Below are 16,420 nucleotides of genomic sequence, written 5' to 3'. Positions count from 1 at the left end.
TAACCCCTGACACCTCAGAAAAATCAGCTAAGCACAAGCCATACAGCAAATTCAATGTTATTGAGCAGTCATAATTATAAGGATACAGTACCTACAGGAGGTAAAAGGGGTCATAATGAGGTATATATTTAGCCTTTGACAAAACAGAGCCTGGAAGAGTAAAACTTATAAAGACCATTCTTAGCGTATCTGGTGGGACTAACGCAAACTGGTGGATTGCCTTGAACATTAGAGATGACAGCTTGTAATGAAGGTACTGTACCAGTACGAATACTGACTACCTAGGTAGCTCTTGCCTTTAGAAGGTAAGATCAGCCCTGAGTCATCAGAAGGGGTGTTATATGATGGCCTACCATCCATAACTGACTAGCACAGTAATGAAAACAAGGGGTGTATGGCTTGAGAGGTTTTTTTATTTTACTAATTTCTCCAAAACTGATTTTTTTTATTCTTCAACATGATATATTTACACTGTACACATGCTTTCTTTGTATTGTATTACATGAATTCTTTGTATTACATATCTAGAGTACAGTATACATAAGGCCCAAGACTAACTGCAATCAGGTTAAACTTGTGGTTAATCTCTGAAAGATTACCCCAGGATTTTTTTTTTTTTATAAAACACAATGATGGTTGAAAAATAATTCTTCTTGTGCTGTATTTTATATCCAAGCTGTATCAGAGACTCCTGAACTGCTATATAAAACACAAGTTTATGTACACAAACATAAAGTAAGGAATATGAAACTTTCACAGATGATGGCCACTGTCCCCATAGCTAATTACCACCAATGATGGCCACAGTTTAAGGGTTAATTATCAAGAGAAAGAGAAAATATATAAAGAATTTGTTGACAACTTACTGCGATGAAAGGTGCATCCCTTTAAGTGCAAGGGAAAGCCTTTCTTGCCAATGCCTTTCTCTCCTGTACATAGGGCTCGGAAGTTCTCAACTGTTCGGGGGCAGGTATCGGCAAACAGTTCCAATACAATCCTTCCAACTGAAATATCAACATATATTAAACTTACCAGTATGTCACTAAGTTCTCCTTGTTCAGAGTTCTGACTGCTGAGAATCTGAGATACGATCTATAGCAGGCCTGTGTATTTACATTTAAACTGAAAGAAGTTCTGTCTTTTTTGTAAGTAAAATGACTAATCAAAGACGAGAAATGTTGTCCAAAATCATACAGATGTATGTGTACAGTACATGCAGTAAACCCTACAAGACAATGCATATCCTAAAATTCATGAGACAACAAAACTTATCCTCAAGTCCACAAAAAAAGAATGCACATATCCTCAAGTACTCACAAGACAATGCATATTCTTGAGTACTCACAAGACAATGCATATCCTTGAGTACTCACAAGGCAATGCATATCCTCAAGTGCTCAGAAAAAATGCAACTCCTCACGTCATCACAAGACAATACATATCCTCAAATTCACAACAATACAATGCATATCTTCAAAGTACTCACAACAAGACAAAACATTATCCTCAAGTGCTCACAAGAAGAAAATGAGTATCCTCACTGCCCGACCGCCTAGTAAGATGACATAGTGAAGAGTATAAAGAATGCAAGAAAATTTACACAAAGACAATACATACTGTTTACTCAAATTCACAAGACAGTGAATACCCTCAAGTACTCACAACAATACAATGCAGAATGATAAATGCTCACAAGACAAAGGATATCTAAGTATATTAAATAAAAAGTAAAAGAATATTCTGAGATATGCCTAGCAATACCAGCAAGTACAAGATAGCTACTAAGGCAGAAACATTGCTACAGTATTTAATGTTTTCCTGGAATTCACTCACAATCAGGTTACATATGAGTAGCACAGAACCGAAGTAGGACAAGCGCCATAAATGAAACAGAGAAATGCAATTGAAGTTTGCATACTGGCGCTTGTCCTACTTTGGTTCTGTGCTTCTCACTTATGCAATGCTAGAGTACCTGGATAATAATCTAAGCAGAACACCAAAGTAATCCTACAGGTCAAGGATCCTTTATCTGAAATCCTGAAAAGATCCAAAACCGAGTTTTTATTTTGTTAACAGACTCTATTGTACTGTGTGTATGATGGCAGAGAATTCTGGGAAGTTAGCTTGGATGAAAGGGTTAACATACGGTACTCTAATAATCTTTAAGTCAATAAATTAGGATTATGAAAAGCTTTATGTGTACATTTTCACCATCACTATGGTATGTTGCACATCTATGCAATGGGTCCAAGCCATATCCATAACTACAACAAACACTGCAGCTGCAATAAGTTGCAATAGCATAGATAAATGCAGGTTAAGTCTGCAGAGCAGCTGGTTGGGCCAGTCAGCTGACCTGGGTTGCTGTCACCACATGTCATAACCTGTAAACCACAAACTTGTGTTTACAGTACAGTACACTGTACTCACTGCTATAACATTAAGCAAGTACTGCACCCAAAAAAAAATTATATAAGCTGAAAAATATCTTAAAGTATATAACCACAAGTAAATCAGCAACAACAGTATGTGGCAAGGATGGTGGTGGTAATACTGTAGGTGTGGGAGAATGCCATTGCTGAAATTTATTCAGTGTTTTATTTACAATGCTATGACATTGGCACACGCAAAACATTACCAAAATCTAAAGTACTGTATTGAAAAATACCTAAGCAAAATTATATTTACTGAATATATACCATATCTTATATGTAAGAGGCGGGAAGTGGTGGTGTACGTAGAAAATTTCATTGGCCAGATATGAGGTAAGCATTGGCATCTGAAAGCTGAAAATATCTTAAAGCCAAAATGCAATCGGTGCCAAGAATTTTGGATACAGGATCTTCAACCTATTGTAATATGTGTAAAATGGAAAGCCAGGAAAAATTTAAATGGTAATATGATTTACAGTATCATTTAATACATGCTGAAGCAAATTCTATAAGACAATAGATTCTTCGACACAACTATGTTATTCTTTTTTTAAATTATTCATATATTGTTAAAAACTTTACCCTAACCTATTACAGTACAGTATATGCTACAAAATGAATACTAGTACAAAATTGTGTGTGCTTTCAGAACCGTTCAAAAAGTGATTTGTATGACAACACAACACTTGAATAGAGTTGATTGGTTAGACTAAGATAGTTTTGGGGTGAAAGGTTGTGCAAATTATTTCAGACTTCAGAAATTGCACAAATACATGAATGGTACAGTTCACAAATAATAATTTCCAAAATACCTGCCTATTTCTAGAATAGCTCAGGGTTATGTAAATGCAAATACAGTACAGTAATTGCTCTTTAAACATTTACCAGTCTACAATGAACAAGGAGCCATTTTAAGGAATTAAAACAAAGTAAATATAGTTTTACTTTCCAGTACCTAACTTGGAGGACTCATTGTCACAAAAGTTATACCTTTAATCCTCTAAAACACTATATTTATTGGTATTGTACATGCCCCAGTGTAACCTAACTAGTTTTGTCCAAAATGTCCCTTACAGGCCTGGCTGGTATTACAGGCATATATTTAACAACATTTTATGGGTGCCACCTTAATACTTGTTTTTTCTTTTTGGACATGACATTCTCTTCAAGTAAATTTTAATTTGTAATGTATTACTTTGGAACTTTCAGATGTATACAACTTTTTTTCATTCCCCTATTCAAGAAGGAATGAACCGAGTACAATACTGCTCAGTGGTTCATTCCTGTTAAAAACAGGTTTACTTTAACTACATTGTTTTTAATCTACAAAAATCCAAAGACAATACTATACGAACAAAAAGGATGACTGTACACATTGAAAGATTCAATATTTGTAAAGTAAAATTTGTCTAAAAGCATTGTTTTAGACCAGTTACTAGGTGGAACCAATTAAACAAGACCTACTCAATATTGTCTACATACAATAAGATTTAGGATCCTGTGATATGACTGGTGTCTATCCAATCAATACAGCACTGACCAGTTAAAGCACACTGCATGGGTCCGACTAATTACCCACATGTAGCCGCAATGAAGTCAAATAATGGTCCTACATGAATAAATCGGACTGCCAATCACTTCTCGACTAGTATTTGGTGTCACAAAGTAAAAAAAAATTGGAAAACTTAATTTAATCCGAGTCAATAGAACGCGTGCATGTACCGAGGGATCGAGTAATTACCCAAATGTAGCCGCAAAGAAGTCAAATGATGGTCCTACATGAATAAATCGGACTGCCAATCACTTCTCGACTAGTATTTGGTGTCACGAAGTCACAAAAAATTGGTAAACTTAATTTAATCTGAGTTAATAGATCGAGTGCATGTACCTAACCTAACCTAACCTCGACTAGTATTTGGTGTCACGAAGTCACAAAAAATTGGTAAACTTAATTTAATCTGAGTTAATAGATCGAGTGCATGTACCTAACCTAACACAACTCGGATTAAATTAAGTTTACCAATTTTTTGTGACTTTATGACACCAAATAATAATAGAGAAGTGATTCACAGCCCGATTTACGCTTGTAGGACCATCATTTGACTTCATTGCGACTACATTTGGGTACATTTGGGTAATTACTCGCTCCCTCCGTACAAGCACGCGATCTATTAACTCAGTTTAAATTAAGTTTTCCAATTTTTTGTGACTTTGTGACACCAAATACAAGTCGAGAAGTGGTTGGCAGTCCGATTTATTCATGTAGGCCCATTATTTGACTTCATTGCGGCTACATTTGGGTAATTAGTCGGACCGCACTGCATCCCTGATAAGACGTTATTTGGAATTTCACAATTTGATTATTTGGTTATCCTAGAGCAGATGACTAACACCAGAACATGGTGTTCGATTTTGTTCATTTTTTCCACATATGTTTTTGAATGATAATATACTGAACTAATAGAACCTGACCTAACCAACCAAAGAATCTTACCTAACTTCCTAACTGGGAGTTGGACCCTTGCCATATTTAAAAAAAAATACTTACAGTACTTTGATATCTAGTGTAATTTTATGTATACAAACAAAGAGTGGACAATTATGGAAAATCATTTATTTATTCACATACAAAGCACATACAGACATCATTTTAGAGTCATGTGATCAGTTTTTCAGCGTTTTACCCTGCAATATCCCTCATCCTCCATAGCCTGCCCACTACAGGTGATGTATGATCGTAGTGAAAATTTAAAAACAGAAATAAAAACTTAAAATTAAAATAAAATGTAGGGTCGTTTTTATTACTTCCCATCATCCACAGAACATGTGGAAAAAAATGAACAAAATCGAACAGCTACTTACTATGTTAAGACGTCTGCTCTAGTATTACCGTTTTTGCAGCATGTTCATTCCGCATCATGACAGGATACTTAAACCTGCAAAAATACTGAATATGGATAAAATAATTGGTCTTTCCTTGGTACTTAAATTTTATTTCCATTTGTATCTTACAAGACCATAATTAAATGACTGGCAAAGCAATCAAATGAGATGCCAAGATCTATTTCTACAAGACACAACATATTTCATGTCTAATTCAACATTTATCAATCTATCTTTTCAAAAATATACATTCACTTATACAAAACTAAATATGACACTCCATGGAAGTATCTAAGACTATACATAACCTTAAAATTAGAGCAATATTTTAGTAAATTGATTTTTCAGTGCGTGAAGCTTAAAAACTGACATACGTACCTATTATGTAACGGAGGAACTCGCATGAATGGTGAAACTATAATACTGATCTTTACAGAAGAGAAAGATAGATGCTTCTAGACAGTTCAATTTAGCATTACATAATCTGTTCAAGTTAATAATTACTTTAAAATTTGCAATGAGCGGTTCAATAAAGGTAATGCAAAAATAACACTTCAATCTTTTCAACATCCACGTGGGCTTCCTCCTGGCAACGCGTCACGGAGCTGCCACTTTTATTCATCATAATTTTCAAACCAACAGCCTGACAGCTAAAATATATGCTATTATAAGATACTCACTGATTTCTTCGCCTATTTTAACATCCAGGAAGACGTGGGGTTTGCCGCTGAGAGGAGCACTCATGGTGTTTGTGGTGGCGGCGACAACACTCGCGCTTTCCACTCAATACTCTCGCTATTCTGGAAGGTTAGAGGCCCTCAGACACCACCACTACCAACGCACCTGTTACCTCGTGCGTCTCACGCCCCGCCACGTGCTGCCATCTACACCACAACACAGGCACTAACGCCCTCTTTCACAACAGTTACTCATAAAATTGACGTTCCTTAACAGAGAAAATGATGCAATCGCGATGCTACCAAAGAAATTTACTTTATTTAATGGGGAACCTTTCATAGTTTATAGTATAATGCCTGATTACGTTATCATTTATAGGGGTGCAGTGCTGCCGGAGCTCACCGGAGCGCCACTCTAGCACCTCAGTTTTGATCATTCAATCAATCAATCAATATCGCCGACGCCTTGTTTCCTCCCGGGAACTCCCCAACAGAAGTGTCTCCAGGTCATTTCATCCTTGCACACCTCGCTTGCTCTCTCAAACACTCTTCCTCCCTTTCCCGCTCTCTCTTCAACAAACTCTCTAACTCTTTTCTCCCAGGTGGCAATTGATCTACCCCTCCCAACATTCCCCTCTCTCTTGCAATCATAAACTTTTTTTGTCAGCCTATCTTCATGCATCCTCGGGACATGTCCATACCACCTTAGTGTATTCCTCTTCACCCACGCCACCACACCTCACTTCACACATGAAGTTATAGTAAGCTATAAATCTATATCAATCAAGCAATCAACTAGTAAGCTATAAATCTAAATCAATCAATCAATCAACTTTATTTTGCATTAATAATGCATATACAAAACAGAATATATCCTCATATAATTAATCTCTCCTTCAGATCAGCTTACATTTTATGACTTATCAATATTGTAGAAAGACTTTGACAACTGGTGCACTTCTAAACACTTAAAAACAGTACTTTTTCAAAAGTAGTATGTATTTCCTCTCATAAGGGCTATGGATATGTGACCAATATCGAAAGGATAAGCACATTAGACTACTACTAGATCAAATATTATATTCAGGTATATATATATATATATATATATATATATATATATATATATATATATATATATATATATATATATATATATATATATATATATATATACATAGATCAGATTCGTGTGGGTAATGTCACAGTTCATTCCCACGCAGGACAGAGGTTCGTACATAAAGAATACATCATATTCATTGACAGTACATATTGGTCAGAGTCAGATTAGATTGCCCCGGAGGGGGCTAGTTTATTGGGCACCCCCTTACATCCTGTGCAAGGTGAAGCGCAGAAGCATTTACAGTGCCCATCTGGGAAGCAAGCCGAGTTCAAGCTTGCCTTTTATGATCATGCATTATGGCGTAAAGAGCCTGAAGGGTCATGAGTTTTGTCAGCAAGTTACATAAAGTGACAGAATGACGAGTGTGCGGGGGGAAATATCCCGGTACAATTTATCTGTTTATGGCAAAGCGTGACAGGTCCCTAATAATGTCAAGTGCCAGGTCATAGCCACAGGCATTGACAGTATTGAGGGACATACCTTTTAGTGTGATTGTGATGGCGTGTACGTCGGTAGTGTCGGCTTCAAGGGGGACGTCGAGAGGTTGGTAGGGGACGTCCTTCTTGGCGTAGATACGTAGTCCACTAGCATGTCCGCATGGTGGTCAATTGATGTGGAGAACTGGAGTGGATGGGCCCCAGGTGCCGGCACGCCGGCGGGGGGAGGACAGGGGGTCCCCGGCCCCCTCGGTGTCCTCGGGTCCATGAGCGTGCGTGGGTGGATGGGAGGAGCCGGGGCAGGCTCTGTCTGGACGGTGGCAGGCTCGGTGTGGACGCCGGCAATGGTGCCAGGCGGCAGTGGAGTAGGCCATGAGCATGAGGGGCACACAGGGGGGCTACCAGGTTGTGTCAGACCAGAAGAGAGGGGTGACTGGGTAGCAGCGGGAGGTAGGGGGTAGTCTGTGTAGGTTGGAGATGGCGGTACAGAGTGTATCAAAGAGTCTTTCAAAACGGTTGGTAAATTCGTGTAAGAGGGATATGATGTGTGTCGTGTCACTGGAGGGGGGGGTTGTGGGGAGGGGGGAGGGCACAAGGTCTGACAGCGTCTGAGTAGAGACGAGGGAAGAGGCCAAGGTGTAGTTGAGTGAGGAGACGGCCGGGACTGCTGTGTTGCAGCCAGGTGAGGCCAGGCAGGGGCTGGTGTTGTTGTTGAAGGCTCGGTAGGCTTTGGGGAAGCTTTTCTCCTGGGACAGACGGACGTTTGGGGCATTGTCGTGAGTCAGCATTGCATTGTGCCAGCCACCACAATTACAACACCTGGGATCAACAACATAGCCCACACCACCCCCATTGAGGTGGTCTTTGATTTTTTGGGCACTGACGGAGGAGTGATGGTTACGTAAAACAGAAGCGACATCTGGGACGATCACGTCGGAAGCAGGCGGTGAAGGTGTGACCCCAATGGGAGCCGACGACACAAAAAGCAGGCCTGGGGTGATATGGTTCAGCGTACAGTGGAGGGAGGACTGGGTGGGCATCAACAATGGTTGGGCACTCCCTCCCCTTCCATTTAACTATGACAGCTGCTTGTGGGGTCTTCCCTCGGTAGTGTCGATGAGTATACGTGGATTAAAGTGACGAGCATCTTTGACTTCAGCGTATAGGGGGAATTGCTTAAGTAGGGTGTGGCAGCATTCTTCTGCGTCAGCAGGACGGGGGGAGTGGGATGACCACGTCATAGCCATCAGTACTGAGCATTTCATAGACCTCGGGTGTCTGACACTTGATAAAGTTACGGTTCTAACCTTTTCGGAATTGAATGGTGAGACCTCTCACCATGTTGTCTCCAATACTTTGTTGTCCAATTAAACCGGTCCTCAACGGTTTTTAGTGAGTCCTTGGGAAAGTGCAAATGCAATTTACTTGGTTGGTTGGGAGACGGGAAGGAGGGAGGGAGGCGAGGCGAGGGGAGGCGAGGCGAGGGGAGGCTCGCTGCCCTTGGCAGTGGTGTTGCCACTCAGGCAAGTGTTTCCCACAGAAACATTACTGTTACTGTCACTGAGGTCTGACTCTTGCAAGATGTGGGATGCACTATGACTATCCATCTCAGAAATGTCTGTATCCATGAGAAGGGAGGGGACCCCTCTCCTGGGGCGTTTACGTCGACGCCGTCCCCCCATCGCGGGCATTCATGAGGGGGCAACCTATGCTCGCACTGAACGCCGGAACCTCCTGATAATCAGTGACAGCACTTCTGCGCTAGCGAGGCTCAAATTACCCTCCCCCTCCTCCCCTGCCGCCCAACACACCCTAGCCGCCGTCGCCAATCTAGAACAAACTGATGACATCCGTGTCAAGTTTATTTGGATCCCGTCACATATAGGAATAACTGCCTGTGACACTGTTGATCGACTTGCCAAAGAAGCGACACAAGAAGACATTGAAGCCACCCTCGCCCTCTCCCTGAATCATCTCAAATCTCGCATACACGCCACACAACGAGAAGCATTCGACGTAAAATGGACACACCTGAAACAACGGGGCAGCGTCACACTATGCCTCTATGACGCTGTAACCGGTGACTCCAACCGCCACTACAAAGAGTATCAATCTCTGACTCGATCTCAACAGATAATATACATGAGACTGCACCTAGGGTACAGGTACCTATGGGAGTACATTGGCAACCCTGAGCCTGGCCGCACTGTTTGTAAACTTTGTGGCCAACCCGACTCTCACACCCTCCGTCACTACATCTTCACTTGCCCTATGACCTCCTCCTACAGGTCCCCAGCCGTTACCAACACCTCTTCCCTCCCTGACCAGATATCCCTCCTCCTAGTCACAGGCCTGGCACTTGACATTATTAGGGACCTGCCACTCTTTGCCATAAACAGATAAAATATACCGGGAATCCCCCCCCCCCACACACTCATCATTCTGTCACTTTATGTAACTTGCTGACAAAACTCATGACCCTTCAGGCTTCCACGCCCTTAATGCATGAGTCATAAAGGAAAGCATGAACTCCGCATGCTTCCCAGTTGGGCACTGTAAACGCTTCTGCGCTTCACCTTGCACAGGATGTAAGGGGGTGCCCAATAAACTAGCCCCCTCCGGGGCAATCTGTAATCTGTAATCTGGCAACGCCAGCACTGTAGTTGAAGCCAGCGGCGATAACAACTAGCAAACGGTTTTTAACATTATAAAATGTAGGACTCTGCACATAGGATACGACAACTCTAATCACAACGATTTTATTACTAAAACTTCCCTGTATACTGTTGACAAGGCGTTGTGTTAAATCGTTCACTGAAAGCAGCGCGACAAGTGGGAGCAGCGGAGAAAAAAGCCAACAGAGGTTTAGGAATCATAACTTGTATCTTCAAATAATAAAAAATCATTCAAATTTATAAATCTCTCTTACGTCCCCATTTGGATTACCTTACCTTACCTCCAGGATCTTCACATCCCCAGGAAAGGTGCAACACAGTAACTAAAATGATTCCTGAACTATTTCATCTCGATTATCCAATTAGACCGAGAGCCTTCGGACTAACAACTCTTCAGACAAGACACAATGGGGAGGATCTCAGAGACATTCAAAATCTTGAAAGAGATCGTAAACTAGGGCCATTTTTTCGTGAAGTCACGCACCACCGACATGAGGGGAGATAAAACTTCAACACAACCTCACGTGATAAAACTTTGAGAAGTGTAAATACTTCATGAAGGAATGAAAATCACTTAAAAAAATGCAAGATACTTTGTTTAGGTACAGTGATACTTGATTAAAAATGGAAAGTAACTTAAACAAGTGAGCAGTATGCTCTAAGTGACTGACACTTACTTAAGTAACTATAAGTCCTTGTTTAAAGATGGAAACAGAACAAAGTCATCTACTTACATAAAGTCAGCGGTGACAGTACTGTACCCCGAACAAAAAACGGATTCCAAATTCCTTTCATGCTTACTTATCACAGGCGCCTTTGTGGTGGTGTGGGGCGGACCAGCTTTTAGCTTAAGGTCCGCGTAGGTAATATTCCTACAAATCTTAAAAAAAAGAAAAAAAGAAGTGGTGGTGCGAGCGATATTGTGTGTTGTGGGTTACTGGTAGGAAATTGAAACCCTGATTGTTTTTTATTCCGAGAAACATGCTTGTTAAATATATAATCAACTTTACAGCATGACTGATAACTTGCCGTGATGTGACACGCAACTCGACTCGTTGGCATTTGTTGATGCGTTCGGTAAAAAAAATAAAGGAGGTAAGATACTGCATTAGTTTAACTTTTTTTTTTTACGGGGATTAGCCCACCCGGGCACAGGTCACTGACCGACATCGGGGCCTGGGGGGCGAAAATGTAATAATAATAATAATAATAATAATAATAATAATAATAATAATAATAATAATAATAATAATAATAATAATAATAATAATAATAGAGAAACAAAGAAATACAAAAAATTAAAAAAGATAAATAGTGAGAAACGATATATGTATGTTGTGTTGTCAAAGTAAGAGAAACAATTGAGACCCTGCAATTGTGTGTAAATGAGGCAGAAAGTCAGATCAGCAACCTGGGACTTGGTCACAATTTTCGTGATGCCATATGGCAGCAGAGTCTATCATTAGACAACAAAATAGCTTCCAATATCTTCCCAGGCGGTAGTACCTCCCTGTTTGACAGCTGCCTACTACCTATTGTCCATTGTTGGTGTTATAATCGTGACGCTAATGGGAAGAATAAATGCAATAAAGATTATTTATCCGATTGAATTTCATGCATTGTTTTGGGATGCAGTCTGGAGTTAACGACTTGTGTAAATTGTCAACAATACCAAAAATAATATTAATTTTTCTATTCAATACATACGTGGGAAGTTTTTTTTAACGTATTTTAGGTACTTAAGTAAAAAAATATGTTTCATGTGACGTCACACCAGTAGACAAAGCAAAGTTGTCAGACAGTTACATTATGCTGGCTAGATACATTATGATTTATATTATAGTCCCGTAATTCCAGGCTAGAAGTACTGAGTTACAACCATAAGTGGCGTAACTACCACTCACGCACCAAATATTAACTGCATATACATTTATTTTACCACTACTTGAAATACTGTTGGTAGAATGATTCTTTCAGTAATTCATATACACTGTAACTTATTTATATTTTCCTATAATGCTTCGATTTGCATGAATAAATGAAAGCAGAGTGTGTTCTCTTGTTGTCAAGGTCCACTTAATGTACCATACTCTAAGTTGATTTCAAACTTCCCGTTGTTTTCAACATAGCACAACAACCGTAATGATTAGTGTAAAATGATTGTCTAGTTTCACTTTTTATACCACTTTTGTAACTAGTTTCACTTTTTATATCACTTGTGTAACTTTGGTCTTCTATTTCTACTTATAGGCTATGTAGCATTTTGCCATACAACTAAAAAAAACTGGAAAAAATAGATGGCGTTAAAAAATAAGAATTACGTAAGACGCGGGTCAATAACAAAGTAGGAAGATTGCCAGATTATCCTAGAACCAGAATTCACTCACTAAACATAAAAAATGTTGCCTGAAATCTCGGTCTCAGCTTACTTTATATCTAACAATATTAAATACAATTCTTACATAAACCAGGGCGTGATTGACACCACGATGAAAGCTACGACGTAGTAGAGGCACCAGGGGTGCTGTTACCAAGGAGTGTATTGAGTGCGTTGCCAGGCGAGCCAAGTCATGCTTGGTTAAAGTTGCACTGCCTGGCACTGGATTCATGGGTGTGGTCACAAGGAGAGGCCCTGCTGGAGACTGTTAGAGGTTCGTACATTAAATCCTCCTCCTAACTGGATATGTTTGATCGTATCTAACTTATTAACCGCAAAATATGATGTCGAGCATGGAATAAAAATTAGACTGAAACACTGGTTTAACGATACGTTCTATTAACATCAGTCTGGGGGATATACTTGAGTTATAGTGCAGCCAGACCCTGCTGAGTGAGTCTCACATCTTTAGATATATATTTTTAACAAGAAAAATCAGGATACGTGTGGATAATTTATGAAGTTAATCACAATTTCAGAGACGAGGATTGTGACACCACACATACTGTAGATGGTTTGACCAGCTGCTCTTGTTCTGGTATAAAGTGACCACAGCGCCCTGGTATCCCTGTGTTGTCACTTGTCAGCTCTGTACTGCACTCTACTAGAGTTTGTTGTGACGGCAACGAGTGAGAGCTTTCAAGACCAGATTTGACGAACACTGCGCAGGTACAGACACATCCTAGAGCCAATAGTACGTCCAGTGCTTGCCAACAGTGTGTAACAGAGACGTGACCGATCGTCCAAGCTGCTAACGAGCCTATCAGTGGAGAAGAGGATAAAAGTAAAAGTAAAAATAATACCGACACCTGAAGTATGCGTATTAATGACCATACCGGTTGTTTATTTTTTACTAAATTGTTCTCTAAACGGCCTGAAGGATGGGTGATACACGCGTCCATGCATCCTCTGTATGTGTAAATGTGCTAAACTTTTTTTTTTAAATAAGATAATTACAGCATATAGAGACTAACCTAACTTAATCTAACTCGTCCAGATAGCAAGAAGGTGTTTGATCAAGTAAAATAAACTTGAGTGTATAATTTTCAGGTGATCCTCTATAATCCATATATTGTTGGTCAGTACATAGAAAACAGACATAAACAGAGAAGTAAGAAGGCAACACTACAATGCAACACGCTGTACCCCGGGTCTGGCCTCTTGAATACTATTGCTGAAATATTCACAAAACTCCTACACTATACATAACAATAATAAAACAGATAATAAGCAAATATATAAATACTATGCAAAGAATAAAGTATATTTGTTGACAAAAATATACGGACACCACCACTGCCAGGTAGTAAATAGGTAGTAGGCAGCTATCAAGCAAGGAGGTACTACCGCCTGTGAAGATATTGGAAACATAATGTATTGTCTAATGATAGACCCTGCTGCCATATGGCATCACAAAAATTGTGACCAAGTCACAGGTTGCTGATCTGACTTTTTTTTCTTTTTCTTTTACGAGGAATAGCCCACCCGGGCACAGGTCATCGACCCACAACGGGGCCTTGGGGGGAGGGGGGGGGGCGAAGAAATAAGAGTAAAAGAAGTTAACAATATAAAAGAAAAAGATTATATTAATCTACACCATGAAGGTGCCTGAAAACCAGCTTTTTGAAACGAGACATTGTATGAGTATGGAAACACAGAAGACAGAGCATTCCACAGCTTAGCTGTGTGAGGAAAGTGTACTATAACGGGTTATTCTAGTGTGACCGATATCCACAGAGAAACGGTGGGCACCACGGTCAAGACAAGTGTTACGAGCCCACGGCCTTGCCGGCGGTACACAGGATGTAAAATTCACCGACCATTGCCCATTAAAGTACCTGTAAAAGAGAGAGCGGCGAAGAGAAAGGGAAAAAGATTATCTACTAAAGGAGGAGAATTAATAAGACGAAAAGCCTCATTTACACATAATTGCAGGGTTCCAATTGTCTTTCACTTTGGCAACATTTATATCGTTTCTCACTATTTACTATTTTTTCTTCTATTTATGGTCCTATTATATTATATTATATTATATTATATTATAATATTATATAATATAATATAATATTATTATATATTGTTTTAAAATTTTTTACTGATTGCATTTATTATTATTATTATTATTATTATTATTATTATTATTATTATTATTATTATTATTATTATTATTATTATTATTATTATTAAATTTTCTCCCCAAGCCTGGGTCATTGATCTGTGCTCTGGTGGGCTAATCCCGTAAAAAAAAATAAAAAATAAAAAATAAAAATAATATTACTAATTTGTAAATTAGGATTTGCCCAACTGATGTTACTTCACTCGCTCAAGTTGTTGCAGAAAACGTCAAACCGGAGTATTATGATAAATTTTACTGTTACTGATAAAAACAGTAAAGGAAAAGAAATCAGCTCAACTAACAATGCCCGTGGTTGCAGTGGCCTCATATAATGATATACAGATTTGTTTCGGTCATTTTTTTTGTTTCAAATAATATCACAATCTCCTTAAATTAACAAAGGATACGCAACGTTTTATACATTAGCATAATTATTTTTATCCAACTTATGAACACACTATAACACACACGTATGTGATTTATCCTGCCTGGTTCACCTGAAAAAAAATGAAAACGTTATTACCTCTGGCATATCTTAAACTGGGACTCTATTGTCGTATTCAAGAACAACTTCTTTAACCTAAGAGTTTTCATGGTAACAACTATAGCGAAAGCGAAATAAATCAATCCAGAGACATTTGGTCGCTTTAAAAACAAAAACGTATTTTTTTCTACCCAGCATAGTATAAGGGTTGGAAAAGATTAAAATCCACAAATATTTCCGATTTCCTCAAGACTTATACGTATGGGAAACTGTACATGTCTTAGATAAGAGATGTTATTATACTTTAAAACTACGACTTGCAAGAGATACTTGGAAGAGCATATTCTCCAATTTCTCTTTCACCTTCGCAATGTTTATTTTTTTACCTATATATCACGCAGTCATTGGTCAGGGAATCCACCAATAAGAGACTGTCGATCACAAGTTACCTGTTGCCTATAAATACAACAGTCGACCAGTTTATGACAGTGTGGATTTAAGGTATGAGTTTAGACCCTGGGAGGTTTAGATAGAGTAAAGTAATAAACAGTGTAGGCCAAAAAGAAATGGTCCAGATTCGTTCTCTACAAGTGAATGAATTCTATGTTGCTATGATGTTAATATCCATACTCTTTTAAGATCGCAAATATATCACATGAACTTATAGTCGAATTTATGAGATTGAAACCCTCCTCCCCCCCCAGCTTATTTCACCCGAGGATTAACCGCACTAACGCAACTTGGGAATGGGAGTTAAATTAGGCTTTAGGTTAACATGAGAGGGGTGGTTAATCTTTAGCTAAGGTTAGGTTATGTTAATTTAGAGTTATGGTAAGGTTAGGTTATGATGGTTAATCGTCAGGTGATCTTTAACGGAGATATATATGAAAGAGCTCTGGTATTTACCGCGTTACCAGACAGCTTCTATTGCATCAACAATAATTTCCTCCACTTAATATTTTATCACTATCACACCTCTTAACACACTGCCCTGATATAAGCAAAATCTCCTGAGGCTTTTCTTTGTGCCTTTTAGTCTCTATCACACGCCGTCTCTCTCTCTATCACACGCCGTCTCTCTCTACCACACGCCGTCTCTCCTCTCTCTATCACACGCCGTCTCTTCCTCACCACCACACGCCGTCTCTTCTCTGCT

The 16,420-nt window shown here is 39.2% G+C and overlaps 1 protein-coding gene across 4 annotated transcripts in view; it reads right to left on the bottom strand.

The window, feature by feature from the left end:
• Positions 1 to 16,420, bottom strand: part of LOC121866797 (peptidyl-prolyl cis-trans isomerase D-like) — a 36,062-nt gene that overhangs the window by 11,503 nt on the left and 8,139 nt on the right. The window contains exons 1-3 of one of the 4 annotated variants that reach the window (XM_042366534.1): positions 5,996 to 6,138; positions 5,295 to 5,368; positions 867 to 1,004 (exon numbers count right to left, since the gene is read on the bottom strand). Coding sequence is in view for 3 of the 4 variants with exons in the window: in XM_042366532.1 (XP_042222466.1) it covers positions 867 to 1,004; positions 5,996 to 6,059 (202 nt within the window). In the remaining variant the exon portion in view is untranslated. Of the gene's footprint in view, positions 1 to 866; positions 1,005 to 2,699; positions 4,034 to 5,294; positions 5,369 to 5,995; positions 6,173 to 16,420 lie in introns of those variants that run through there. The other 3 variants (XM_042366532.1, XM_042366531.1, XM_042366533.1) reach the window with 3 other exon arrangements.

Source organism: Homarus americanus, unplaced genomic scaffold (assembly GCF_018991925.1).
Source record: "Homarus americanus isolate GMGI-L3 unplaced genomic scaffold, GMGI_Hamer_2.0 scaffold31032, whole genome shotgun sequence".
NCBI lineage: Eukaryota > Metazoa > Arthropoda > Malacostraca > Decapoda > Nephropidae > Homarus > Homarus americanus.
This window is presented reverse-complemented; position numbering and strand designations above follow the sequence as displayed.